Here is a 26,232-nt window from a genome sequence, read left to right as displayed (position 1 = left end):
AATTTCTTGTTGCACTCAACAGAGGGTTTGTTCAAATATAACAGTGGCTGAGGCAGTCTGGGTGTTTGATAATGGCAATACTTTCTGCTTTGTCTGCACCAAGAAGAAAGTGGTGAGGAAATGAGTATTAGTTATTTTGACCCCTCAGCTGGCATAAGTCAGTGTAGACCTAGTAATCTATGTTGATTTAAGATAGAAAATATGCAGAATTGTCTGCTTCTGTTCATCTTTCCATCTCGCTTTTTTTCTCTGAAGAGACAGTATTGGAGGAGCAGCCAGCATTAGGGCATACTTCTTCACCATGAGTACAAAGCATAGTTTTCTCCTTGACTATAAAGTGTAGCCTTTCAAACGAGGAGAAGAATTTTTGATACTGAATACAATTTCTGTAACTGGAATTCAGCTCTGAAAGTTGGGTGATGTTATGCTGCCATGTTGTGATCCATAGAATCACAGAATCAAGCAGTTTGGAAGAGACCTCCAAGATCAGCCAGTCCAACCTAGCAGCCCGGCCTTGTCCAATCAACTAGACCATGATACTAAGTGCCTCAGACAGGCTTTCCTTCAACACCTGCAGGGACAGCGACTCCACCACCTCCCTGGGCAGCCCATTCCAATGCCAATCACTCTCTCTGCCAACAACTTCCTCCTAACATGCAGCCTAGACCTCCCCTGGTGGCACAACTTGGGACTCTGTCCCCTTGTTGTGTTGCTGGTTGCCTGGCAGAAGAGACCAACCCCACGTGGCTACAGCCTCCCTTCAGGTAGTTGGAGACAGCAATGAGGTCTGCCCTGAGCCTCCTCTTCTCCAGGCTAAACAACCTTAGCTCCCTCAGCCTCTCCTCACAGGGCTGTGCTCCAGGCCTCTCACCAGTTTTGTCTCACTTCTTTGGATACATTCCAGTATCCCAACATCTCTGTTGAATTTAAGAGCCCAGAACTGGACACAGCACTCAAGGTGCCATGATTTGCATTTTATACAAAATGCACTCAAACTCAAAGCCCATCAATATTGCTGTGTCTCCTTCTCTAAAAGTGTAGTAAATCAATGTCTTTAGTTCTTAAAAAATGCCTGCAGCACTCGAGATTTTCTTTGAAAATTTTCCTTCTGAATAGTAATCAGATGCAATGTTTCATCTTTTAGAAGATCCAGCAGAATTTAAATCTGAGATAATATGATTGACTTTTTAAAACAAGACTTGAATCTAAAATTCATTAGTACAAAGTTTCTATCTGCATTGAGATTATTAAATTACACTAAACCCAGAAAGCCATACACATAATTTCCAATTAGGAAATATTTCTTCACTAAATAAAGCATAAGATGCCAAACTTTACCAATGAAATTTCCTATTTTTCAGAGACATAGCAGCCAACCAAGAATATGCCTAATTTCCAAAAAATGTAACCCTCAACAGCATCACAAGAAGCACCCCCACGGGAGGTTATTCTTCCCCTGTACTCAATACTGGTCAGGACACACCTTGAGTCCTGTGCTCAGTTCTGGGCTCCTCAATAGAGATGTTGAGGTACTGGAATGTGTCCACCCAGAGAAGGGTGACAAAGCTGGGAGAGGCCTGGAAAACAGCCCTGTGAGGAGAGGTTGAAGGAGCTGGGGGTGTGCAGCCTGGAGGAGGCTCAGGGGTGACCTCGTTGCTGTCTCCAAATACCTGAAGGGAGGTTGTAGCCAGGTGGGGTTGGTCTCTTCTGCCAGGCACCCAGCAACAGAACAAGGGGACAGAGTCCCAAGTTGTGCCACCAGGGGAGGTCTAGGCTGGATGTTAGGAGGAAGTTGTTGGCAGAGAGAGTGATCGGCATTGGAATGGGCTGCCCAGGGAGGTGGTGGAGTCGCTGTCCTTGGAGGTGTTGAAGAAAAGCCTGGCTGAGGCACTTAGTGCCATGGTCTAGTTGACTGGACAGGGCTGGCTGCTAGAAGGATGATCTTGGAGGTTTTTTCCAACCTGGTTGAATCTATGATTCAATGCTCCTATGATTGTAAATGCAAATGAGGCACTTCTTTCTTCAGTGGTTAACTGCAGATATGGACAATTCATCTGCATGATGAACTGTTGTGATAAATTTAAGATATGCAAAAATGCAGAATTAGCATGTCTGCAAATCAGATGCTGCTGTTAGAGAACAACAGTGATGTGTGGCTGTGTTTTTCTTCTAGGGTAGGAAAGATTTACAACTGGATCTGAACAGGTCAGACCATTATGACAAAGCCAATTGTATGAGGTTCAACAAGGCCAAGTGCCAGGTTCCCTACCTGGATCACAACCAACCTACGGTAAGCTACAGACTTGGGGATGTGTGATTAGAAAGCTGCAAGTCAGAGAGGGATCTGGGGGTACTGGTTGATAGTCTACTAAGTATGAGTCAGCAGTGTGACCAGGTAGCCAATGAAGCCAATAGCACCCTAGCTTGTATTAGAAACATTGCGGTCAACAGGAACAGAGAGGTGGATCATTCCCCATGTATTTAGCACTCATGAGGCCACACCTCAAGTACAGTGTTCAGTTCTGGGCTCCTCACTACGAGAAGGAAACTGATCTGCTAGAACATGCCCAGAGAAGGGCAACAAGGCTTGTGAAGGGCCTGGAGCAAATGACCTACAAGGAGCAGCTGAGGGAGCTGGGGGTGCTCAGTCTGAAGAAGAGGAGGCTGAGGGGATACCTCATTGCTCTCTACAACTACATGAAGGTAGGCTGGAGCAAGGAGGAGGCCAGCCTCTTCTCTTCGGTGGCAAGTGACAGGACCAGAGGAAATAGGTTTCAAGCTGTGTCAGGGAGGTTCAGGATTGAATTAGGAAATATTTCTTCATAATGAGAGTTATCAGACCTTGGAACGGTTTACTCAGGGCAGTGGTGGAGTTACCGTCCCTGGGGGTGTTCAAGCAGTGTGTGGTCCTGGTGCTCAGGGACATGGTTTAGTGCTGACCCTTCAGTGCTAGGTCAAGGGTTGGACTGGATGATCTTTGAGGTCTCTTCCAACCAGATGTTTTCTGTGATTCTGTATCCACCATTTGGACACAATTTTATGAGTTTATGTTGTGGTTTGTTTTTTTTTAATGTACAGAATTTTTAGAATATGAATCCAAATTTGGGTTTATTTAGTTTTTGGTAGCTTGACAGCACGGCCACTAGGCTTGCCACTCATGCATTTTAAAAGCAAGGAAGAAATCAGAATGATGTCAGGAGAGAATTCCCAAGTGACATAATACATTCTGATCCAAACATCTGATCTGAAGGAAGATAGCAGTTTGTTTTGTAGAGGGTTAGAGCAGAAACACAGATACTGGGGGGTGGGAGAGTACTGACAGACTTAATACTGAAGCAATACTAGTCATGCCTACAACAGTCTGAATCATAGAATGGCTTACGTTGGACAGGACCTTAGAGATCATCTTCTCCAATCTCCCTGCCACGGGCAGGGGCAACTCTCAACTACAGTCATTGCTCAAGGCCTCATCCAGCCTGACCTTGATCACCTCCAGGGAGGGGGTATCCACAACCTCCTTGGACAACCCATTCCAGAGTCTCACTACCCTTGCACTGAAGAACTTTCTTCCTAAGATCCAGTCTAAATCTACTTTCCCCTCAGTTTAAAACCATTCCCCCTTATCCTACTGCTAGACACCCTTATGGAAAGTCCCTCTCCAGTCTTCCTGCAGGTTCCCTTCAGGTATTGGAAAGAAGCTATAAGGTTCTCCCAGATTCTTTTCTCCTCTAGGCTGAACAACATCATCTCCTTCAGCCTATTTTCATAGCAGAGGTGCTCCAGCTCTTGGATCATCTTTGTGGTCTTCCCCTGGATTTGTTCCAACAGCTCTATGTCCTTTTTATGATGGGGACACCAGAACCGGAGGTGAAGGCTCACACAGCAGAATAAACATGAAGAATCACCTCTCCTGACCTGCTAGTCACACTCCTATTGATGCAGCCTAGGATATGGTTTGCCTTCCATGATGCATGAGTGCACTGCCAGCTCAACAATCAACATCCCCAATCTTTTTCATATGAGCTACTCTCAACACACTGTAGACAGTCTGTATTTGTGCCCAGGGCTGGCCTGACCCTGATGCAGGACCTTGCACTTTGACTTGCTGAACCCCATACAGTTTGCACTGGCCCACTTCTCAGCCCTGTAAAGACCTTCTGGATGGCACTGCTTCCTTCAACACACAGCTTGGTGTCATAAAGTTGTGTCAGAAGTGGGATATGAACACACACCTCTACTTGGAGACCAGAAAGCTCCAGGAAATGGGAAAGCAAAGCTTTGGCGCCTTGGACCCCTCGGCCATCCTAAATGTTCGATCCGTTCTGTCCTAGAAGCTGTCTTACAGAAACTAGGAATTTACCACAGGAAATGGGGAGAATGCTTACATGTGTGTCTTTCCAATTGCATTTTGAGCAGTTCAAATCTAAGAGAAACTGGCATGCTGCTGGAGCTAGCTCCATACCTGGTGAACTTGTGCCAGTGTCACCTCTAGCCTTGCTGATCTTTTAATAAATCCAGTCTCAGTGGTAGTGTACTTAGGTTTTGGAGCTTTAATCTTGACCTGGGTAACATAATCTGGGAGAGATGCTTCCAATTCACAAAGTCCTAAAAAATACAAAGAGTGATTAAGTAATGAACCAGGGGGGAGAGAAATCTGGGGTTTGTTACTATCTCATACAAACTAAATCTTCCAAAATGCCTTACCTGTAAAGGTGTCAAGATAGCAGCTTTTTACTACATAGCGTTCAGAATGGTTGTCTGGGAAGTAACCATTCCTAGACAAAGGAGCATATGTTTGTGATGCAAAGTCAGTATACTCTTGGATGATATCTCGTCTCTCCAGCTTCCCCATCACATTCTTCCTCTTAGCTATCAATTTCCTGAGCACTGAAAGGGAAATACAAATGTGAGAAGGTTCCTCACCCAAATAGTTCTGAAAAAGCTGTATCTTTGGGAATTCATAAGAGCTTTTGCTGGTTAAAACAAAACCATGAGACCTGTTTGACCAGAACTAATGCTGACCATGTATATCTATATTGTGGATGATCCATCTTGAATAGAATGCGACCTCGTGAAAGCAGAAATGGTTTGTCTGAAAACTAAGTCTCACACTCCTCCCTCCCTGTCTTTCAAACTTACTCAGTGCAAAGTCATGCTGAAACTTTTTTATTTTCTCTTTTTTGGCCTTCTCATGGTTTTGCCAGTGGTCATCCAAGCGCTTGGCATCCAGCTTATTCTGATTCTCCTCTCGCCTTCGCAGCAGCTCCTTTAAGATTTCAAATCGAGCCTCCTGCAACCTACAGGGAAAGACTAGGTATGACCTCCTGTACTCCACAGCTTTCTCTGCAATGCTGTCACCATCACACAGTATACCAATCAGTGACTTCAGGCATAGCTCATATTGCAAATCTTATATTTAATCTTTCATTGTAAAAAGTGAATTTGGCACTGCTGAAAAGTATCATGATAGTGGTATTGTGGTCTCATGTTAAATGTAACAAAAGATAACCCTTCCCCAAATCAGGGGACTTTCACAACAATAGATGACTTGTACCCCTAAGCCAATCCCTTAAATTTTCTTGTTCCTTCTCTATTCAGCCCATAATTAGGGCTGAGTAAGTGCGACAAAAGCTGGTGAGAGGCCTGGAACACAGCTCTGTGAGGAGAGGCTGAGGGAGCTGGGGGTGTTTAGCCTGGAGAAGAGGAGGCTCAGGGCAGACCTCATTGCTCTCTACAACTACCAGAATAGAGGCTGTAGCCAGGTGGGGTTGGTCTCTTCTGCCAGGCAACCAGCAATAAAACAAGGGGACACAGTCTCAAGTTGTGCCAGGGGAGGTCTAGACTGGATGTTAGGAGGAAGTTGTTGGCAGAGAGAGTGATTGGCATTGGAATGGGCTGCCCAGGGACGTGGTGGAGCCACTGTCCCTGGAGGTGTTGAAGCAAAGCCTGGCTGAGGCACTTAGTGGCATGGTCTAGTTGATTGGCCAGGGCTGGGTGCTTGGTTGGACTGAATGATCTTGGAGGTCTCTTCCAACCTGGTTGATTCTATGATTAAAAGACATAAAGAGCATCACTGGATTCCTACTTTTCTATTTCCTGTTCTCTAAAGGCCCACTCCTTTCTCTCCATATGATCCATCATCTTTCTCCTCTTTGCGATATTTGATGCACTGTCCATGGCTGGAAGAGTTGCTTCCCACGCACGTTTTTCCCGGGCACGTTCAATCATCTCCACCTCGGCTAGTCCTGCTGGCAGCCCCCGACCTTACAGGGACAAGAAGAAGCAGCTGTTTAGGAGAATGGTGAATCCAGCAACCACCCACCACCAAAACATATTACAAGGCTGGATGCACACAAGACCATATATTAAACAAAAGAAGAACATGAAGTAAATACTTCTAAGGCCAGTAGAATTCTACAGTACAAGGAGTAGTAACATCTACAGTTGCTACAGTTTAATTGACATTAACAGCAGCACTTCATTCCCCTACTGCAGGCTGCAAAGGAGGGAAAACTTTCCAAATATGACACACTTTCTTTGGCATGTCTAAAGTTCATCATTATTGCAGGTGGAACACTGGAAAATGAAGATCACAGGTATATTCCAGGGAAACAATGTTTGTACTGGTTACTGGCATCTAACTCAGAAGAGCTGAAGAACAGAGAGTAAATTGAAAAGCTGCTCTTAATTCAAATTTGTAAAATACATGTCTGGGATTTTGCTGAGAAAGGCTAGACTTCCCCTGTACTCAACACTGCTCAGGCCATACCTTGAATACTGGGTCCTGTTCTGGGCTCCTCAATTCAAGAGAGATGTTGAGGTTCTGGAAGGTGTCCAGAGAAGGGTGACAAAGCTGGTGAGGGGCCTGGAACACAGCTCTGTGAGGAGAGGCTGAGGGAGCTGGGGGTGTGCAGCCTGGAGAAAAGGAGGCTCAGGGGTGACCTCATTGCTGTCTACAGCTACCTGAAGGGAGGTTGTAGCCAGGTGGGGATTGGTCTTTTCTGCCAGGCAACCAGCAACAGAGCAAGGGGACACAGTCTCAAGTTCTGCCAGGGGAGGTCTAGGCTTGATGTTAGGAGGAAGTTGTTGCCAGAGGGAGTGATTGGCATTGGAATGCGCTGCCCAGGGAGGTGGTGGAGTCACCATCCCTGGAGGTGTTCACGAAAAGCCTGACTGAAGTACTTAGTGCCATGGTCTACATAATTGGACAGGGCTGGGTGATAGGATGGACTGTCTAACCTTGGAGGTCTCTTCCAACCTGTTTGATTCTATGATTCTATGACCAGATCACCCTTGAGGCTCCTCCCCAATAGACTAATCTATGATCTTTTTCCTACTGAACAATCTCAAAACTCTTTATGAAATGCCCCAGTACAGCACTATTAAGTCAGAAAATATTATACTTATTTTAGAAATAGATAAAATATTGTACCCCAAAGGAAGACAATAAAGAGCTGCCAAAGCTCACAACAGACTTGAAACCTGACATTGAAAAAAAAGCAACCACCAACCCTCCTGCTAAAGAGGCCACATGATTATGATCATGTACCTTGATTCCACAACTGTTGTGGTATTAAGAGCAGAGAGATATAATTTTATTCCCCCTTAAAAGTAAAATAAAACACTCTCATTGAATTGGACAGAAACACAGAATTGTATTTCAAAGAGATACAGAACATTACAGAGCATATGAAGCTTTAACACCTAATACATATACAGGATACATGAAAACCCCCTTAAACCTTCTCCCAGACTGACTAATCTACACTCCTCAATGCTCCTCTTCTCTCGAGCCAGTGTCTCTACCACCCTTAGTCCAAAACAGGCCAAAATTGCACTGGCTGAGTTAGCCAAACCTCTGGAGATCATAAACAGGCCTACTCCTCCATGCTACCAGATAAGGGCTTCCCATCAAAGACAGCAGGTAGGAAACAGAAAAGGAGAGCAAGTTGGACTTGCTGACAACTTATGAAGAGATAGCAGAATTATGGGATTGAATAACAGTATTACAATTTCCTGGGTCTACCTCCTGGACTCTCTTATCTAGTCCCTGGAGGATTTTTCAACTCTATGGTTCTTAAACCTATAACAACAACTCACCCCAAGCAAGTGTAGCAAGTGTCAGAAGTTCAGGGATGGAGCCACCAGGAACTACATATTCAGGGGAATAGGGATCAGTCTGGGCTTCGCCATCCCTGTAATCTGTCTGTGTGCCCAAAGTTCGTAGCATGGGACCACAGACATTGCTGTCTTTTGTAGCTGAATAGATGTAAGGTTCTGACCTAAAAAGAGATGCAAGATGGAAGAACATTTGTTAGTTAAAAAAAAAAAAAATCCATGAAAACATAACCAAATAGTACAGAAACACAACACTAAGTCAAAGGTAGGATGTATAAATGTGTTTTGGTTTACATTCATATTGCATCCCATTGATGTTAACTCCCTTCTCTTAAATAAAAGCAGAGTGAGAATCACAGGCTCACAGGATGTTGGGGGTTGGAGGGGATCCAAGGAGATCATCGAGTCCAACCCCCCTGCCACAGCAGGACCATACAATCTAGTACAGATCACAGACGAACGCACTGAGGCTACACTGAATCCTCTGAAACCTCCCTCTTGTGGTAAACAATCCAGAAATCTCCTGGTTCCAGCTCTCACAAGTCATTACATGTAAATCTTCCCTATGCATCCATTCCAAAGCACTGTTTTTAACAGGCACAAGAATAACTAATAGTTGAGTGAAGTCTGACTGTCTCAGTTCAGTTTACATGTTTGTCTTTCCAACAATTTCAGAACAAAAATTCAGTGCTGATTATAAGCACATGAACTTCCATTGACTTGTGATGGTTTGGGTGTTACCAGCCCCTGCCCTACTTTGGAAATCACCCAGACTAGACTCAATGGCTCTGGAAATTGAATGAAGCTTTGTATTCACAGCTTAGCACAATATACAAGCAGATATTTACAATATATACAGTTATTACAGAAATATACAAGAAGTAATACAGAAACACAACAGCCCTCCCAGAAACCTGAGTCCCCAGGAAGGGCTCTCAACCACTCTTCCACCTTCCCCCTAGCCCTCTACTTTACTCAAGATCTTGCCTTATATGTAAGGTAGTTTTAAGGGTCGGCCAGGGGGGTTAGGAAGCAGATGGATTAGTCACACGGACGGCAGGTTAGGTTAGAGAGAGAAGTGCAGCCCACAAAGCCCAGAGAGCAACTCTGTTATCTATATTTATGTTCTTGTTCTTATACATCTCAGCAAGCCTATGAGTGCAGTAGACATTACCACTGTCTACTTTTCACAGCCTGTAATCTAATTCTTCTCACCAAAACATTCTAGCTACCTTCAAACTAGCACATGACTCACATTAGGAAATGGATCTACTTATGTCCCTTTAAAATCTGTTCCCCACTGAAAACCACATTAGACTACATCATGGATGTTCTACATCACTGAACAGTACTGCAATTATCACAGAGCTTGTTATGAAATTACACAAGGTTTTTCAACAATATTGCTGTATTGGAGAATCTTCTTTGCACCAGTATCTCTTTTCAGAGACATATGGCTTTCTGTTTCAGACTTCATTACACATGTGAGACGCATCTCAAAGCCATGAACCTTACCCACAAAGCACTTCTTATATACTGCAAGCAAATTCTAAAACAGCCAGTCACCTGTTTCTTCAGAAATTTTCAATGGTGAACAAACTCTTACCTCTTAACAAGTTTTTCCTGTTTGTTCATTATGAAAAATACTGGTCACCAGCTAAAGAGTTTCCTAACCTTTTTCTGGTGAGATGCGACTCACTACAGCAACATTCCAGAACTCACTACTTACGTTGTCACTCTGTAAGCAACATTTAGTGGAAGCAGCTTATTAGAAGGGGTGAGAGGTCTGAAAAGAGAGAATGCAGATGTGAGGCAATAACCATGAGAGTAACCAACTGTAGTTTAGAAAAACTGCAGCCCACTAATTTCAGTGTAGTTCACAGGATCATAGGATGTTAGAGGTTGAAGGGGACCTCCAGAGATTGAGTCCAACTCCCCTGCCATAGCAGGAACATATAATCTAGTGCAGGTCACACATGAATGCATCCAGATGGGTCTTGAAATTCTTCAGAGTAGGGGACTCCACAACCTCTCTGGGGAGCCTGTTCTAGTGCTCTGTGACCCCTACAGTAAAGAAGTTCCTCCTCGTGTTGAGGTGAAACTTCCTGTGCTGTACTTTACATTCATTGCCCCTTGTCCTATCACAGGGTGCAAGTGAGAAGAGCCTGCCCCTTCTTTCCCGACACTCAGCCCTCGTATGTTTATACACAGTTATTAAATCCTCTCTCAGTCTTCTCCAGACTACAAAGCCACAGGTCTCTCAGCCTTTCCTCATAAGGCACATCCTCCAGTTCCTTAATCACCCCCATCACCCTCTGTTAGACTCTCTCAAGCAGATCCCTGTCCCTCTTGAACTGGGGAGCCCAAAACTGGATGTCATATCCCAGATGAGGTCTCACTACGGCAGAGTAGATGGGGAGAACCTCCCTTGATCTGCTGGACACACTTTTCTTAATGCACTCCAGAATACAATTTGCCTTCTTGGCCACAAGGGCAAGTTATATATCCATGGATAATTTTTTGTCCACCAGGACTCCTAGGTCCTTCTCCATGGGGCTGCTCTGCAACAGATCACCTCCTAACCTGTACTGCATTCTGTAGTTGCATGTTTAAGAATTTTGCCTGAATAATACACTGTTCTTTCAGTAACCCTACAACTACCTGAAGGGTGGTTGTGGCCAGGAGGACGTTGCCCTCTTCTCTCAGGTGGCCAGCACCAGAACAAGAGGACACAGCCTCAAGCTATGCCAGGGGAAATTTAGGCTGGAGGTGAGGAGAAAGTTCTTCACTGAGAGAGTCATTGGACACTGGAATGGGCTGTCTGGGGAGGTGGTGGAGTCGCTGTCCCTGGAGCTGTTCAAGGCAGAATTGGATGTGGCACTTGGTGCCATGGTCTAGCCTTGAGCTCTGTGGTAAAGGGTTGGACTTGATGACCTATGAGGTCTCTTCCAACCTTGGTGATACTGTGATACTGTGAACAGTTTCATCAGTAGGACTGGGAAAGATTCCTCTGTCAAAGTAGAAAGTGGGACTATAAAACAAAGTAATTATTCAAAGAAGCTAGTTTTGAGTGTACTCACAAAATTCTATGTACATTTCACTAATTTGTTTGCTTTTTTCACTTTCAGCATTTGAGAGTTGCTTTTTTTTTCCCAGTGACTTCTTGAAATACTGCCATGAATTCCTACAATCAGCCAGTAAGGTTTACTTGTTTAAATAAGTACCTTGAAAGTTATATGGGCTCAACAACATATTTATAATTCCTTCTTAGGCATTCTTACAGTTTGCATATTATAGAATCATAGAATCAAAGAGGTTGGAAGAGACCTCCAAGCTCATCCAGTCCAACCTAGCACCCAGCTCTGTCCAATCAACTAGACCATAACACTAAGTGCCTTGTCCAGTCTTTTCATGAACACCTCCAAGGACAGTGAATCCAACACCTGGGCAGCCCATTCCAATTACAGTTCACTATCAATTTCCCTTAGCCTTTGAAAAGCCTTAAAACTGAATTTCAAATTGAGAACATAGTCTTAGTCCTTTTCTTCTTTTGGTTGTTGTTAAAAAAGCCATAAAGAACTTCAATCCATTAAACTTGACCATTTTCAATATCTAAAGTAGACATATTGGCCAACAGCTGCTGACTCGTGAATGTAATTCAAGGTCTATGTGACTGAGTTGAGAACATCTGTATGCTAGCTGTTGTTTCAGAACTTGAATTCATTGCTGACTCACAGTGTCATGCTGGATGGAGCAATCAAAGTTATCCTTTGCTCCCTCTTTGCTCCTGGAAGAAACTGGGTTGCTTCTTAAGAAGATAACTTTCCAGTAGTCTGGAGGACCACAATGGCTTTTTAAGTATATTTTTCTTTTGTATATGAGGATCTGCAGCGCAAAACTTCTGACAAATTATTACTATTATTATCTGTCCACAGATCACTGGAACAGGCTCTCCAGAGAGGTTGTGGGGTCTCCTTCTCTGGAGACTTTCAAGGCCTGTCTGGTTGTGTTCCTTTGTGATCTGTGTTAGATAGGATTGTCCTGCTCTGGCAGGGAGGTTGGACTTGATGATCTCCTTGGGTCCCTTCCAACCCCTACCATTCTGTGATCCTGTGATTGAAGTACAGAATGCTGGGTATATCTGCATATATGGCAACTCATTCCCTGGAAATTCTGGCATAGTGTGAATTCTAAAAGTTTTGTCATTTAAGATCATAGAATTGTAGAATTCTCTAGGTTGGAAAAGACCTTCTAAGTTCATCAAATCCAACCATTAACTCTGTTCTACATAATATATGACTAAACCATACTCCCAAGCACCACAACTACACAGCTTTTAGACATATCCAAGCACAGTTACTCAACCACCTCCCTGGGCAGCCTCTTACAATGCCTGAAACCCTTTCGATGAAAAAAAGTGTTTTTCTTAATGCCCAGTCTAAACCTTGCCCAGTGCAGCTTAAGGCCATTCTCTCTTGTTCTCTCTGTAGTTACTTGAGAGAAAAGAACAAAGCCCACCCCATGATTTGGTTACTATTTAGACTTTCCATAGCAGTGATCAAAGAAAAGACAGAAAAACCAAGACTTTGGCATTTATTTAGGTGCTCTTTAAACTGCACATAAGCAACCTCCTGAATTCTGTTTCAAATCAGTCCATTCCTTACCTTGCAAAATACTTGTAGCGATTCCTTCCACTAACTTCAGGATCTTCATACACAATTTCAGGTAATTGAGGAGAAGATTGAGTTCTAAAAGCCAAAATACAGAATATCACTTAAGAAGGACATTCAGCATAGTTTTTTTAACTTATGGCTTGTTGCTGTTGGCTGTTTGTTTTCATCTTCACTTTCCTGGTTGCACAGTCAAATTCCAAAATATTCCCATACTTATACACAAGCATTTTTTTTTCATACTTACATATATAGCAAAACAGTTTATTGGTATTTCCCTCTATGCATAAGTAAGAAATAGTTATTTGTTGCCTTTAATGAAACTTTCTATGTGCTTGTCAAGAAAGAATTGGCCACCTGTAAATGCTTGACTTTGTAAAATAAACTACTTTTAGCGGGACTGAGGGGAAGAGCGAACAACTTTCCACAGCAGAAAATATGTGTTAAGGAGTAGACTTAACAAAGGGGAAGACTACCACCTTTTACTTTCCAAAAGTAGTTGAAGAGATTTTAAGCAGATAGGGAAAATTTTGGAATCAGCAGTTTCATTTTCAATCTTTGAATAAAGGAGAAAAATTAGGATAACCACACAAGTCTCTTGTCCAGGTGGCCAAGAGAGCCAGTGGCATCATGGCCTGAATCAGAACAGTGTGACCATTAGGAGGTTATTCTTCCCCTGTACTCAACACTGGTCAGGCCACAGCGTGAGTACTGGGTCCAGTTCTGGGCTCCTCCATTCAAGAGAGATGTTGAGGTGCTGGAACGTGTCCAGAGAAGGGTGATAAAGCTGGTGAGGGGCCTGGAGAAGAGGAGGCTCAAGGGTGACCTGATTGCTGTCTACAACTACCTGAAGGGAGGCTGTAGCCAGGTGGGGGTTGGTCTCTTCTGCCAGGCAACCAGCAAGAGAACAAGAGGACACAGTCTCAAGTTGTGCCATGGGAGGTCTAGGCTGGATGTTAGGAGGAAGTTGTTGTCAGAGAGAGTGATTGGCATTGGAATGGGTTGCACAGGGAGGTGGGGGAGGTGGCATTCCTGAAGATGCTCAAGCAAAGCCTGGCTGAGGCACTTAGTGCCATGGACTAGTTAATTGGATAGGGCTGGGTGCTAGGTTGGACTGGATGAGCTTGAAGGTTTCTTCCAACCTGCTTGATTCTATGATTCTATGAAATGTTTTATAACTTATGCTGGAATAAGCAGACCTTTTGCAAGAATAGGCTGTCTTTGGTTTTTTCCCCATTCTTAATTTAAAATAGACAGACTGTTTAAATGTTGCACTATAACATCTTGCAGGGTTTACTTTTAAGCTTTGGAAAACCATGAAATAGACCTCATTATGGCAGTCAGTGAAACAATAGGTAGAAATGACTCCTTTGAAAGCTGTGCATCAGGATTGCTATTTGATTTTACATCCACTTAGTATTTAGTACTCTTCTCAAGCTGCAAAGTGGTTAAAGAGAAGAAACAGTTCTCTCTTTTTTTTTTTTTAAGAAAAAAAAAAAGGCCATATCATGCCATAAATATGTCATTTCCTTAACTCTGTCTATGGAAGTCCTGAAGATGATGTTTTTTGTAAGACCTCTCTTGGCAAATTATAAGAATCCCAGACTCAGATGTGTGGGGTTGTGGGTGCTGGAGTTGGTTTCAGCTGTCTAATTTTAAATACAGAGGTATATTTACAGAGATACAGTTAACAATACATAACACTGCTCGACAGCTGGGATCAAAACAGAAGATTGCATACTGATATCAGTTGTCTTCAAATACCTCATCTAAGCCCTGTGAGCTGTGCTGTGGAACTCAGGGAGCCACAGTATGTCTACCCACTACAGCGAAGCCTGTATAGGTGCTTCATTAACCTTCTATGACATACAATTTACTGCCAAGGTAAGTTTAAAGTCATCTCATCCCAGGGCTTTCAGTCGTATCTCATAACAAAAGGGAGGAAGATGTTTCAAGATGCAGTGCAGTAACCTGAGATACTTCCTCAGCACTAATCAACCTATTATTTTGAAGTTGTTTGTAATTCAAATGAGATAATTGAACTGATGGCTAGCTCCACTAGCTGACTCTTTAGATATCGGACCATTACTCCATCCAGATGGATTTGTGTTTCATTCAGCACAGGTGGGCACTTATTCTTATGATCTAACTTTATTAGCATAAGCTGTTCATCCCATTATGGTGTTGTTATAGGCACAATGGGAGCCAGCGAAATAGCCCCTTCTATTCCACAAATCCTGCCTCTTGCATGCCCTTGACTTACATCTGCTGACTTAGCTGAAATAAATGAGCACTTATTCCCGGTAACCTTGCAGAGGCAATGCAACTACTGAGAAGACAGCTGGGAAATATTCTGTCTTCTGTATCAGCTACACTGTCAATCAGTGCAGGTTGAAAGAGAGGGGATGTTTTCCTCATTTTTTGTTAATTGCAAGACATTTTGCAAATACATGTTGTTGAAATGCAAATCAATTTTAAAGCAGCACGGGCATCAAGCAAGTTCTTGTCACAAAGTAACTGGAAAAATACAAGAAGCTGCAGAAGTTTTCATGTGCAGGGAACTGTTTGAAATGCTGAAAATAACTCTTTTAAAAGACCTAATCTAGGGTAGGGTGTCCCTGGGCATGGCAGGGGGGCTGGAACTAGATGATCCTTGTGGTCCCTTCCAACCCTGACTGATTCCATGATTCTAAGACTGCAAAACTCTTATTATGCAAATGAGAAGATGCTTTTGAAACTGAACAAAACCAGGTACAAAATCTGCTGTATCATTCTTAAACATTTTTGAACTACAGACTGGCACATTGCCCACAGCCCTTAGAGCACGCATGATCTGTAAAGTCCACAGCCTAAAGCTAGTCTGTAATACAGCAAAAATCTCTGAAAGCAATTACCTAGCTGATGCCTACAGTCCTGAATGCAGCTACATGAGCACTCCAAAAAAATACATGGTGTGGTAAAACATATAAACTTTAAAAAAAAAAAAATCACTAATCAGAAGTCCAAAATGTGATGCCAGAAGAAAGTTCAATTAAGAACCCCACACACTATACACTATAAACGTGGTGCCCCAGTTCAAGCCCCACAGACCCTTGAATGAGCAGCAAAGGCAATCTAATCAGCTGCAACTGCATGGGACTAGAAGGAAAGAGTTTCCACTGCAGTAAAACATGAATCATTGAAGTCTTCACGGAATATATTTGGTTGAAAGAGACCTTCAAGACCATCTACTTCAGCCTTTGACCCAGCATGACAAAGTAAACACTAAATCATGTTCTGAAGTGCCAGGTCCACACTCTGTTTAAACACGTTCAGGGATGATGACTCCACCACTAGCCCAGATAGACCATTCCTATGTTTGACAACCCTTTCAGTGAAGAAATTATCTCCTTATATCCAGCCTAAACCTTCCCCTGGCACAGCTTGAAACCATTTCCTCTAGTCCTGTCACTTGCCACCAAGAAGATGCTGGCCCCCTCCTCACTCTAACCACTCTTTCAGGTAGTTGTAGAGAGTGATGAGGTCTTGTGATGGTTTGGGCTCTTACCCGCCCTCCCACACTTTTGGAATTGCCCCAGCTAACTCAGAAAGGCCTCCAGGAATATAAATGAAGCTATTTATTTTACAGCAGCAAATATACAAGCAGCTATTTACAATATATACAGTTATGTACAGAAATATACAAAGGATAAACAATACAAAAGCACAACTCCCCTCCCAGAAACCTGAGTCCCCAGGAGGGGCTCTCAAACCACCCCAACACCTTCCCTTGCCCTCTCAACCTTACCCCAGTTCTCAGAAAGAAGAGAGGTGCAGCCAAGAGGTTAGGGAGCAAGGTTAGTGGCAGCAAGGTTAATGAGATGCAGCTTCGTCAAAGCCCAGAAGCAAAGTGAGAGACAAAATGGAGAATGCTATCAAATGTTTTACTACTTCTTCCCAGAGTTCTCAGCGTGACTGTGAGAGAAGGAGACACAATTGTTTTCATTTCACTGCCCATTATCTAGTTCTTTTACCAAAACATTCTAGCTTGCTTCAAACTAGCACAGGTCTCCCCTCAGCCTTCTCATCTTCTGACTGAACAACCCCAGCTCCTCAGCCAGTTCTCACAGGTCATGTGCTCTTGCCCTTGCTGCCCTTCTCTGGACATGCTTCAGCACTTCTATGTCCTTCCTATAGTGAGTGGCCCAGAACCGAACAAAATATTCAAGGTGGGGCCTCGCCAATGCTGAGTACATGGGGATGACCACTTCCCTGTTCTTGCTGGCCACAGTGTTTCTGATACAAGCCAGGATGCCACTGGCCTTCTCAGCAACCCAGGCACACTGCCTCACACTTACTTGACTATCAACCAGTACCCCCAGGTCCCTTCCCAAGTTGCAGCTTTCCAAACACAAATCTCCAAACTATAGCTTACCATGGGGTTGTTGTGATCTAGGTGCAGGAGACCTGGCATCTGGCCTCGTTGAACCTCACACGATTAGCCTTGGCCCACCAGTCTAACTTGTCCAGATCCTGCTGTAAAGCTTCCCTACCCTTTATCAGATCAACATCGCCACCCAGATGGGTGTTATTTGCAAACTTACTGAGGTTGAATCCAATCCCCTCATCCAGACCATTAATGAAGATATGAAAGAGAGCAGGCACCAATACTGAACCCTGGAGTCAATCTGAGCTGTAAAAGATTGAAATGCCTCTTTTCTCTTTCCCTGCCACCACTACAAAGCAGATAACACAGGGATGAAGGAATGTGCAACATCCACCCTGTAAGAAACAGATGGGCAACCATACTCCACAACAGCTGCAATCTCTTAATTTCAAGGGAAATATAAGTAGGAGCAAATTGCAGTCATCTCCACTTCAGTGTGCATGCATTTTTGATGGGTTTGTTTGCATGTTTGTTTTAAATTATCCAACCATAGAACACTTACATAGCAAGCTGCTGAAGAGTTTCCAGACGCTGCTGAGACCTCCCCCTCCATCTTCGGCCAATCAGTGGAGGCACTGGATCTTTCCCCTCCAAGCATTGACTGTAGCACGGTAAATGGATCAAGCTACTAAACATACTTCTCAGCATTGGTGCCTTTACCTAGTGTTTGCATGGACACAAAGAAGAAGGTCAGGTCAGTGATTTAGTGATTTCAAACAGCTTTAAAGAGATCTGAATCTCAGACTGCTGTGATTTACAGGACTGCAAATTTGGGATGGGAGGAAATAAGGTAGCATACATATGCTAATTATGTCAGCTGGTTAGATGGTACTTCTCAAGATGTGGAGCATACCAGACTAGCAGCAGATGCACAGATATGTCTTTTGGCTGTTTTCTGGGTGTCAAAACTTATATATAAATCAAAGGGTCTAAGGGATCGTTACATAAAGGAGTTAGTGTGTGAATATACAGTAAAGTGAACTTCCAGCACATTACCCCAAGCAACTCCCTCCTAGATCCTGCGCTCTAGAAATGAAGTAACATATTCCACTTAATGAGTAAAGTTACATTATATGATACTGTAACAATTTTAGCACATGCTAAAAATATCTAGATGGGAGTTAGCACACAAAAATGACTGCATTAAAAATCCACACCTTTCCTTCTTAGCACTAATTTCCCTGGGTAGACATGTCTTAAATCTCTAAACTTATGGTTGCAAATAATCTTTGCAGTCATGACTCAAGTGTAAATGATGTATCTATATTGGACTGAGCTTCTGTAAAGTCTGAAATCAGATTTGAACTGTGAATTGCCCCTATCAGGTGCACACGGGGTAGCGGTGACATTTCAGTACACCAACTCACCAGAGTGTAAGAGAGTGTCAGATGATGAAGATCCAGGCACCCTACTAGGAACAGCAGCTGTAAATGAGGTTGCATTTGTGTTTTATTTCTCTTCAAAGGGAATTCAACTTCCAGGGAGTTGGAAAACCCTGTAAGCTAATATTATCATGACCCCTGTTTACTCCATTTTGTAACACTATGAAGAATTCAAAGTTGTATTGTTTATGTAGAATCATAGAACGGGTTGGGTTCGAAGGGACCTCTAAAGGTCATCTAGCCCAACTCCCTCTGCAGTAAGCAAAGACATGCTCAGCTAGATCATTACCATTACACACTTGCTGATTCCTATGCTTAAAACATAGAATCATAGAATCAACCAGGTTAGAAGAGACCTCCACCAAGACCATCCAGTCCAACCTATCACCCAGCCCTATCCAATCAACTAACCATGGCACTAGGTGCCTCATCCAGGGACCATTCCAATGGCAAATAACTCTCTCTGTGAAGAACTTGTTAAACCTCACACAATTGAAGTTTGAGAGTTCAAATATCTGCCTTGCAGACTCTGTCAAATACACAGCTTCAGGACTCAGATTAAAATCCATTTCATTGTGCAGCTGTACCAAATCTGTTTTCCTTTGACTTTCCATCTGTATGCAGCCAGTCCAGCAATCAAGCACTGCTGTGTAAAGGTGTGGCTGCCACTCCCATAAACATGTTGTAGCCGGTTTTAAAGCAGAATCAGAATCAGTCAGGATTGGAAGGGACCACAAGAATCATCTAGTTCTAACCACCCCTGCCTTGGGAAGGGACACCCTACCCTACATCAGGCTGCCTTGAGCCACATGCAGCCTGGCCTTAAACACTTCCAGGAATGGGCAACTCATTCCAGGCTCTCATCACTCTCATGATGAACAACTTCCTCCTCACCTGCAGCCTAAATCTCTTCACCTCCAACTTTGCCCTATTCCCCCTAGTCCTGTCACTACCTGACAGCCTAAAAAGTCCCTATCCAGCTTTTTTGTTATTTCTAGGCCATGGCTAGTCATCCTAGGCCAGCAAGCAAGGTTACTCCCTGTGTTAAGTCTTGTTTTAGAGAAAAGTGCTTTTCTCATTTTGTATTTTACTATTTTAAGTGAGCAGCTAGAATGGGACAGTTTCTATCCATGTGTATGCACACACACAGAAATATAAAGTAAACATGAATTATCTTTGGACAACACCTACCACTTTATCACTGACACTTTGAACATGGATATTTGATTTTAAATGATCCTTCTCACTTGACAATGGGTAGAGAGGGTCTGGAAGAGAAGTGAAAAAATGCAACCAGTTACATATTTGAGGAATCTGCATAAATCGTAAGGCTTCATAGAATCATAGAATCAAGCAGGTTGGAAGAGACCTCCAAGATCATCCACTCCAACCTAGCACCCAGCCCTATCCAATTAACTAGATTATGGCACTAAGTGCCTCAGCCAGGCTTTGCTTCAACACCTCCAGGGATGGCAACTCCAGCACCTCCCTGGGCAGCTCATTCCGATGCCACTCTCTCTGCCAACAACTTCCTCCTAACATCCAGCCTAGACCTTCCCTGGCACAACTTGAGACTGTGTCCCCTTGTTCTGTTGCTGCTTGCCTGGCAGAAGAGACCAACCCCCACCTGGCTACAGCCTCCCTTCAGGTAGTCATACACAGCAATGCAGTTACCCCTGAGCCTCCTTTTCTCCAGGCTAAACAATCCCAGCTCCCTCAGCCTCTCCTCACAGGGCTGTGTTTCAGGCCACTCACCAGCTTCACTGCCCTTCTCTGGACATGTTCCAGCACCTCAACATCTCTCTTGAATGGAGGAGCCCAGAACTGGACACAGTACTCACAGTGTGGCCTGACCAGTGTTGAGTATAGGGGAAGAATAATATTCCTTGTCCTACTGGCCACATTGTTCTTGATCCAGGCCAAGATGTCACTGGCTCTCTTGGCCACCTGGTCACACTGCTGGCTCATGCTCAGCTATCTACCAGTATCCCCAGGTCCCTCTCTGCCTGGCTGCTCACCAGCCACTCTATCCCCAGCCTGTAGTGCTGCTTAGGGTTGTTGTGGCCAAAGTGTAGAACCCTGCACTTGGCCTTGTTAAATCCCATTGGCCTCTCTCCACCCATCCAGCCTGGCAAGGTCCCTCTGCAGAGCTCTCCTACCCTCCAAGAGATCCACACCTGCTCCTAGCTTGGTGTCTTCTGCAAACTTACTGATGCTGGATTCAATCCTCACATCCATATCATCAATAAAGATACTGATCAGGACTGTGCCCAGTACTGACCCTTGGGGAACAGCACTAGTAACAGCTGCTAACTGGTTGTGGCACCATTCACCATCACTCTCTGGGCCAAATTCCCTCTTCTACCTTCCAGGCTTCAACTCCCTCTTCTATCAGTAAGAGAGTATAAATTAAAATAAGAGACAAAAAATGAAATACATGTCTCCACATCAAAGAAATTCCACCATCACAAGAATAAGCCTCATAGCTGTAATACTACCATTCTGCGGAATGTAGAATTCACCAAAATCAAATCTACTTTTGAAACAAAAATCTACTTTCTTTGGAAACTGTGCCAACTTCAAAAAAGAATGACGATGTAAAACAGAAGAAAAGAAACCATGTTGCAATAGTGTTCAGGGGAAATACACTATATATGGCCCCAGAATATGTCAACAAAGCTAGTGAAGGGTTTGGAGAACAAGCCTTATAGGGAGTAGCCGAGGGAATTGAGGTTGTTTACTCTGGAGAAAAGGAGACTGAAAGGAGACCTTTTCACTCTCTACAATTCCCTGAAACACGACTGGAGTTATATAGGTGTTGGTCTCTTCTCCCCAGTAACAAGTGATGAGAGGAAATAACCTGAGGTTGCACCAGGGGAGGTTTAGGGTTGCCTATTAGAAGAAACTTCATTGAAATGGCTCTCAAACACTGAACAGGCTCCCCAGAGGGTTGGTTGAATCCTGATCTATAGAGGTGTTTAAAACACACAAAAAATATGGTGCTGGGGGATGTGGTTTAGCACCAGACTTGGTAGAGTTAGGTAACAGTTAGACTCAATGATCATAGAATCATAGAATCAGTCAGGGTTGGAAGGGACCACAAGGATTAGCCAGTTCCAACTCCTCTGCCATGCCCAGGGACACCCTACCCTAGAGCAGGATACCCACAGCCTCATTCAGCTTGGCCTTAAATTCCTCCAGCCAGGGGCCTCAACCACCTCCCTGGGCAGCCCTTTCCAGGCTCTCACCACTCTCAGGGTGAAGAACTTCCTCCTTGTGTCCACTCTGAATGTCCCCACCTCCAGCTTTGCTCCCTTCCTAGTAGTCCCTCCCTAAAAAGTCCTTCCCCAGCTTTTTTGTAGGCCCCCTTCAGACACTGGAAGGTCACCTGGGAGCCTCCTCTTCTCCAGACAGAACAGCCCCAACTCTTTCATTCGGTCCTCACACGAGAGGTGCTCCAGCCCTCTGAGCATCTTCATGGCCCTTAAAGCTCTTTTCCAGATAAGCGACTCTATGAATCTATGATTCCTCCCTCTGGGATTCAGAGGAGGCATTCCTTCAACTCGCCAATGTATCATAGACCAAAGGCTCTCCTCACTCCCAGTAACTTCCTAACTGCTGACAGCTGCAGTGCTTAGCCACCGCACAGCTCTGCCTTGCTCCTGGAGCAGCACCCATCTTCCCAGCTCCAAACCTGCTTCCCTGCCAGCTAGTTGGCGGTCGCTTGCTGAAAGCTTCTGGATATGGTCTCTGGCTGTCCGGCCGGCGGGAGAGGCCCGGTGGGCGGCAGAAGGCCTACTCGGGCGGCTGAACCGCTCCAGGGCCCGCTCCCCGTCCCCTCGCCCGCCGCCTGACTGCCCGCCCGTGCCCAGTCTACCCGCGCTGGGCGCGGTCTTCCTCCCCGCGGCGGGTGCCAGTTTGCTGCACCGGTGCCTCCCCGTCCCAGGGCTGTAGGTGGGGCAGGGGGGCGCAGGCTCGGTACCGTAAGGGTAGTTGAACGTCCGGCCCGGAGCCGTTTGGCCATTCGCAACGAGCAGCACCTGCACGGCGCCCGCACCGCGCGGCTCTTGGCGACTCCAGCTGCCGTCGTCATGGTGCCGCGCGGGGGCGGGCCCGCGGAGCGCCACGCTCGCTGCAGGGCGCCGGCACTGCGCCGGCGAGAAGCTCTGCTGCCACCGCCCTTCCATCTAAAGCCGAGTGGCCAGGGGTTGCCCTCCCGCGTCGGGGGCCGAGGTTTCCGGAGACCCCTAAGGCTGTGAGGCAACGAGACCCGCCCGCCGCCATCTTATGCTGCCGCAAGCTGGGCGGGAAAGGCGCCTCTGGCTTAGCGGCGGTGGCGAAGGGGACTAACGCCGCCCTGCCCACCGCCACGGAAAGTCTCTCATCGTCCCCCACCGCCACCTCTGGGTCCGGTGACCGAGACGGCAGCACAGCCGCGCGGTCAGCTGTCTTCCCTTGGCCCGCAGCGTCTGTGGGGCGATGGGGACTGTGCGGTGAAACGGGCAATGGAAGGGTGGGTCTGTAGTTGGAGGGGTCGGGGCCTAGGTAGAGAGTAGACTTCGAAGATGGTAGGCATAGATTAGATATGAGGATGAAATTTCTGATTGTGAGAATGATGACAGTGGTGCAGATCCAGGTGAGTTGTGGATACCCTGCCCCTGGAAGTGTTTAGAGCCAGGTCAGATGGGACCGAGCAGCCTGCTCTAGTAGCTGATGGCCCATGGCAGGAAGGCTGGAATTAAGATGATCCTTAAAAGGTCCCTTTCAAAACATAACCATCCTATGATTGTTGCTTTTCAATAGCACTTGTGCAAGATGTTTCATGGGATGCTTTCCAGTTCCTCTGGACTCACTTGGTGCTTAAGGAAACTGGTGTAGCAGTTAGAGTTGGGGACTGGATCCAAGCTTGGTTATTCTTATTGCTGGCTTTGCTTTTTACTGTGCAGGACTCCTTTGGCCTTAAGGTGATGGAAGTTGGCTTGGTATTGATTGCCCTGCAAGCCCTGAAGGCTGCAGCTACTTTTACACTTGTAAAGCATCTTAAGAGACCTGCATGATGCATTACAAATAAACATTTGCAAAATGTTGCTGTATTTGCAAGGAGGAGGCTATGATCTTCTATGAGGAACAAAGTTGGAAGTTTCCTTGTGCTGTTAAACAAGAAAGGCTAATGCTTTTGTCAGCCCCGGATTTAGAGGCAATGCTGCCAAGTCTTTTGGAATAGGACATAAAAAGCGGAAGAACTGCAAATTGGCCTTTTGCCTATAATATTAAACCAGGTCACCAGTTATTTTCTGTGTATTTTCCGTATGGAAAGGAATTACTTGATGCTTGCCACGTCTGACATAAAATTTTGGCCCCTCAGTGCTACATCATAGAGGAGCAACGTTAGGACTCTGATTCCGGATTGCTTGGCTCTGCCAATTTGCACACAGACATTTAATTCAACTTTGAATATTGGTTTCCTTTCTTAAAAGCCCATCACATGTTTGGAGCAACAACTTTCTTAGGGTAGTTGATCAAAGTGGGTCAGTTGAAGACTCAGATGTGCATCTGTCACAGTTTTGTTGCTGACTGACATCTGCAGGATACTGCTTTCCACAATGGACTCATCCATGACCATAGATAATGAGTAGGCTGTAAAGGCCCTCATTGTACTAAAGAACTTTACAATGTGATACCTTCCTGTAATTATTGTCAGGGGCAGCCAAAGCCACTTTTAAATAGAGTTCCTCAGAATTTATCATTATTTCCTTTTTTTGTGTCTCGTTTCTTTAGAGCTCAGTCATTTCCCAGCTGAAATTTTTCCATACCAGACATCTGCCTTGAGGTAACGAGGTGTGTAAACTTTACTTTGGCCAAAATAGTTCTTTCTTGGCTCCACCCTCTCACATTTTCCCACTTCAAGGTTTTCAGAGATGACTGAACACAGGTGTCGTGGAATTCTGGGGTATTTTTTTGTTGAGGAAAGGAACAACAGAACACTTAACCTGAGTTCTTAATGAGAGTGCAGCAACATGCCAGGGCATAATATAACACAGGAGTACTCTCTGGAGTTACAGAAGATCAAAAAGCTGCAATCCCACTATTAACTTTAACCACATTAAATTGGACTAAATATAAGGTGTTGCCACCTTCTTAATTGTTCAGCATGAGCTGCCTGGCCCCACTGCCTCTGATCTGTTGGTGTTGCTAGTTCTAAGACTACATGTGAAACCATCTCAAGACACTGATGTGGCTGAAAACTAACCTGCCAGAAAAGGAAAGTTGTCAGGTCACTACACAACTGCCTTTACTCATGAGAGGTGACAGATAGAAAAGCCTGGCTGAGGCACTTAGTGCCATGGTCTAGCTGATTGGACAGGGCTGGGTGATAGGTTGGACTGGATGATCTTGGAGGTCTCTTCTAACCTGGTTGATTCTATGATTCTATGATATATGGCAGAGGTAGAAAGCTCAAGGTTCAGGTTCATGGAGTTTGCTTAGATTAGGCTGTGCAAATTACTGGCATATTTTAATAGTTCTGGGAAGTCTCTGTGAAATAGAGCTGCACACAGCCTTACAAGGGTTGAAGATCTGTGGGTTATTGCTATCCAGAGTGCAATTTGCCTGAAGTCTTCATATTTCTGTAAACCTGCAGATGGAGTGAAACTGGGCCAAGGCCTCTGGCATACTGTTGTGTGCTGTGGAGTACACTGCAGTGCTGAAGCAGTGAGGACTGGTCTGAATTCGTCATCTTTTGCTTTTTAATGAAAGTAAGAAAAAGATCCCAAAAAACAATAGGCTCTGAGAAAATGTTTGACCCCAGACAGTAAATTCTGGCAACCCTGTCTCTGACCAACACTTTGCAAAAGGGATTCAAAGCTTATCTGGCAGATTGATTTGTCTGCATTAAGGACACATCCTGTTGCTCTGATAAAAGTGAGCTAAAGGCAAATAGCAATCAGAAAAGATTCCTGTTTCTTAGCTACAGTTTTCAAAGAAATTTGATGGGCTTTCTTCTCAGAGCCGCAGGCTGTAGCATGATTTTTTTGGGGTAGAGTGGTTCAGTAGTATCTTTTCCGACCCAGACTCTGGATGAAGTGTGATGCTCTGTGATTTTTTTTCTTACCGACTCTGAGGGGACACCAGATGCTGAGATGTATGAGTAAACTGTCCGCACCTTTGTGAGTTACTGTGCAGTGACTGAGCAGACTAAGTCTGTGCCAGCGCTTGGCATGTTGCAGAAGTGTAGTAAAGTTCACTAGTTTAGCTGCCTGTGGAATAGGCTGAGACAGAAACATTTTACCTGACCTTAACCTTGAGGTAAGACAGTGTCATTTGCTGCAAGGTGAAGTACTGCTACTCTGTTGATGGACTTGTTGTGCTATGGTGACTTGCGGATGTGTTTGACCTGTAAATTCAGACAAAGAGAAGTGGGAAATTTAGGCAGGGAGAGTAGGATTAGGCATTAGTTAAGAGCAGAATAGTAGTCAGTGAAAGAGAAGATGGATTGCACGTGAAAGTGCGGTTTCAGAGATGATGGGTCGCTCAAATCCGTCTTCCTTCTGTCCTCCAAAGTCTGGGAGGGAGCTGGGTTTCTTCAGTGTAACCTTTCCCTTGCAGTCCACAAGGATCTGTGAAACCCCTGGCAAGA

General features: G+C 44.7%; 1 protein-coding gene across 7 annotated transcripts in view; it reads right to left on the bottom strand.

Moving 5' to 3' along the window:
• Positions 1 to 22,899, bottom strand: part of CFAP91 (cilia and flagella associated protein 91) — a 55,693-nt gene extending 32,794 nt beyond the window's left edge. Inside the window, exons 1-11 of one of the 7 annotated variants that reach the window (XM_064143367.1) lie at positions 22,579 to 22,899; positions 19,788 to 19,864; positions 18,582 to 18,638; positions 17,717 to 17,874; positions 12,783 to 12,866; positions 9,848 to 9,904; positions 8,101 to 8,282; positions 6,086 to 6,263; positions 5,140 to 5,297; positions 4,705 to 4,887; positions 4,463 to 4,605 (exon numbers count right to left, since the gene is read on the bottom strand). In XM_064143367.1, coding sequence (XP_063999437.1) covers positions 4,463 to 4,605; positions 4,705 to 4,887; positions 5,140 to 5,297; positions 6,086 to 6,263; positions 8,101 to 8,282; positions 9,848 to 9,904; positions 12,783 to 12,866; positions 17,717 to 17,874; positions 18,582 to 18,638; positions 19,788 to 19,864; positions 22,579 to 22,783 — 1,482 coding nt within the window. In that variant the 5' untranslated portion in view covers positions 22,784 to 22,899. Of the gene's footprint in view, positions 1 to 4,462; positions 4,606 to 4,704; positions 4,888 to 5,139; positions 5,298 to 6,085; positions 6,264 to 8,100; positions 8,283 to 9,847; positions 9,905 to 12,782; positions 12,867 to 17,716; positions 17,875 to 18,581; positions 18,639 to 19,787; positions 19,865 to 22,290; positions 22,423 to 22,473; positions 22,493 to 22,578 lie in introns of those variants that run through there. The other 6 variants (XM_064143366.1, XM_064143373.1, XM_064143372.1 and 3 more) reach the window with 6 other exon arrangements.
• Between the last annotated feature and the right edge of the window lie 3,333 nt (positions 22,900 to 26,232).

The sequence above is a fragment of the Pogoniulus pusillus genome, chromosome 5, assembly GCF_015220805.1.
Source record: "Pogoniulus pusillus isolate bPogPus1 chromosome 5, bPogPus1.pri, whole genome shotgun sequence".
NCBI classification, from domain to species: domain Eukaryota; kingdom Metazoa; phylum Chordata; class Aves; order Piciformes; family Lybiidae; genus Pogoniulus; species Pogoniulus pusillus.
Note: the sequence above shows the minus strand (reverse complement) of the source record. Positions and strands in the feature narration are given on the sequence as shown.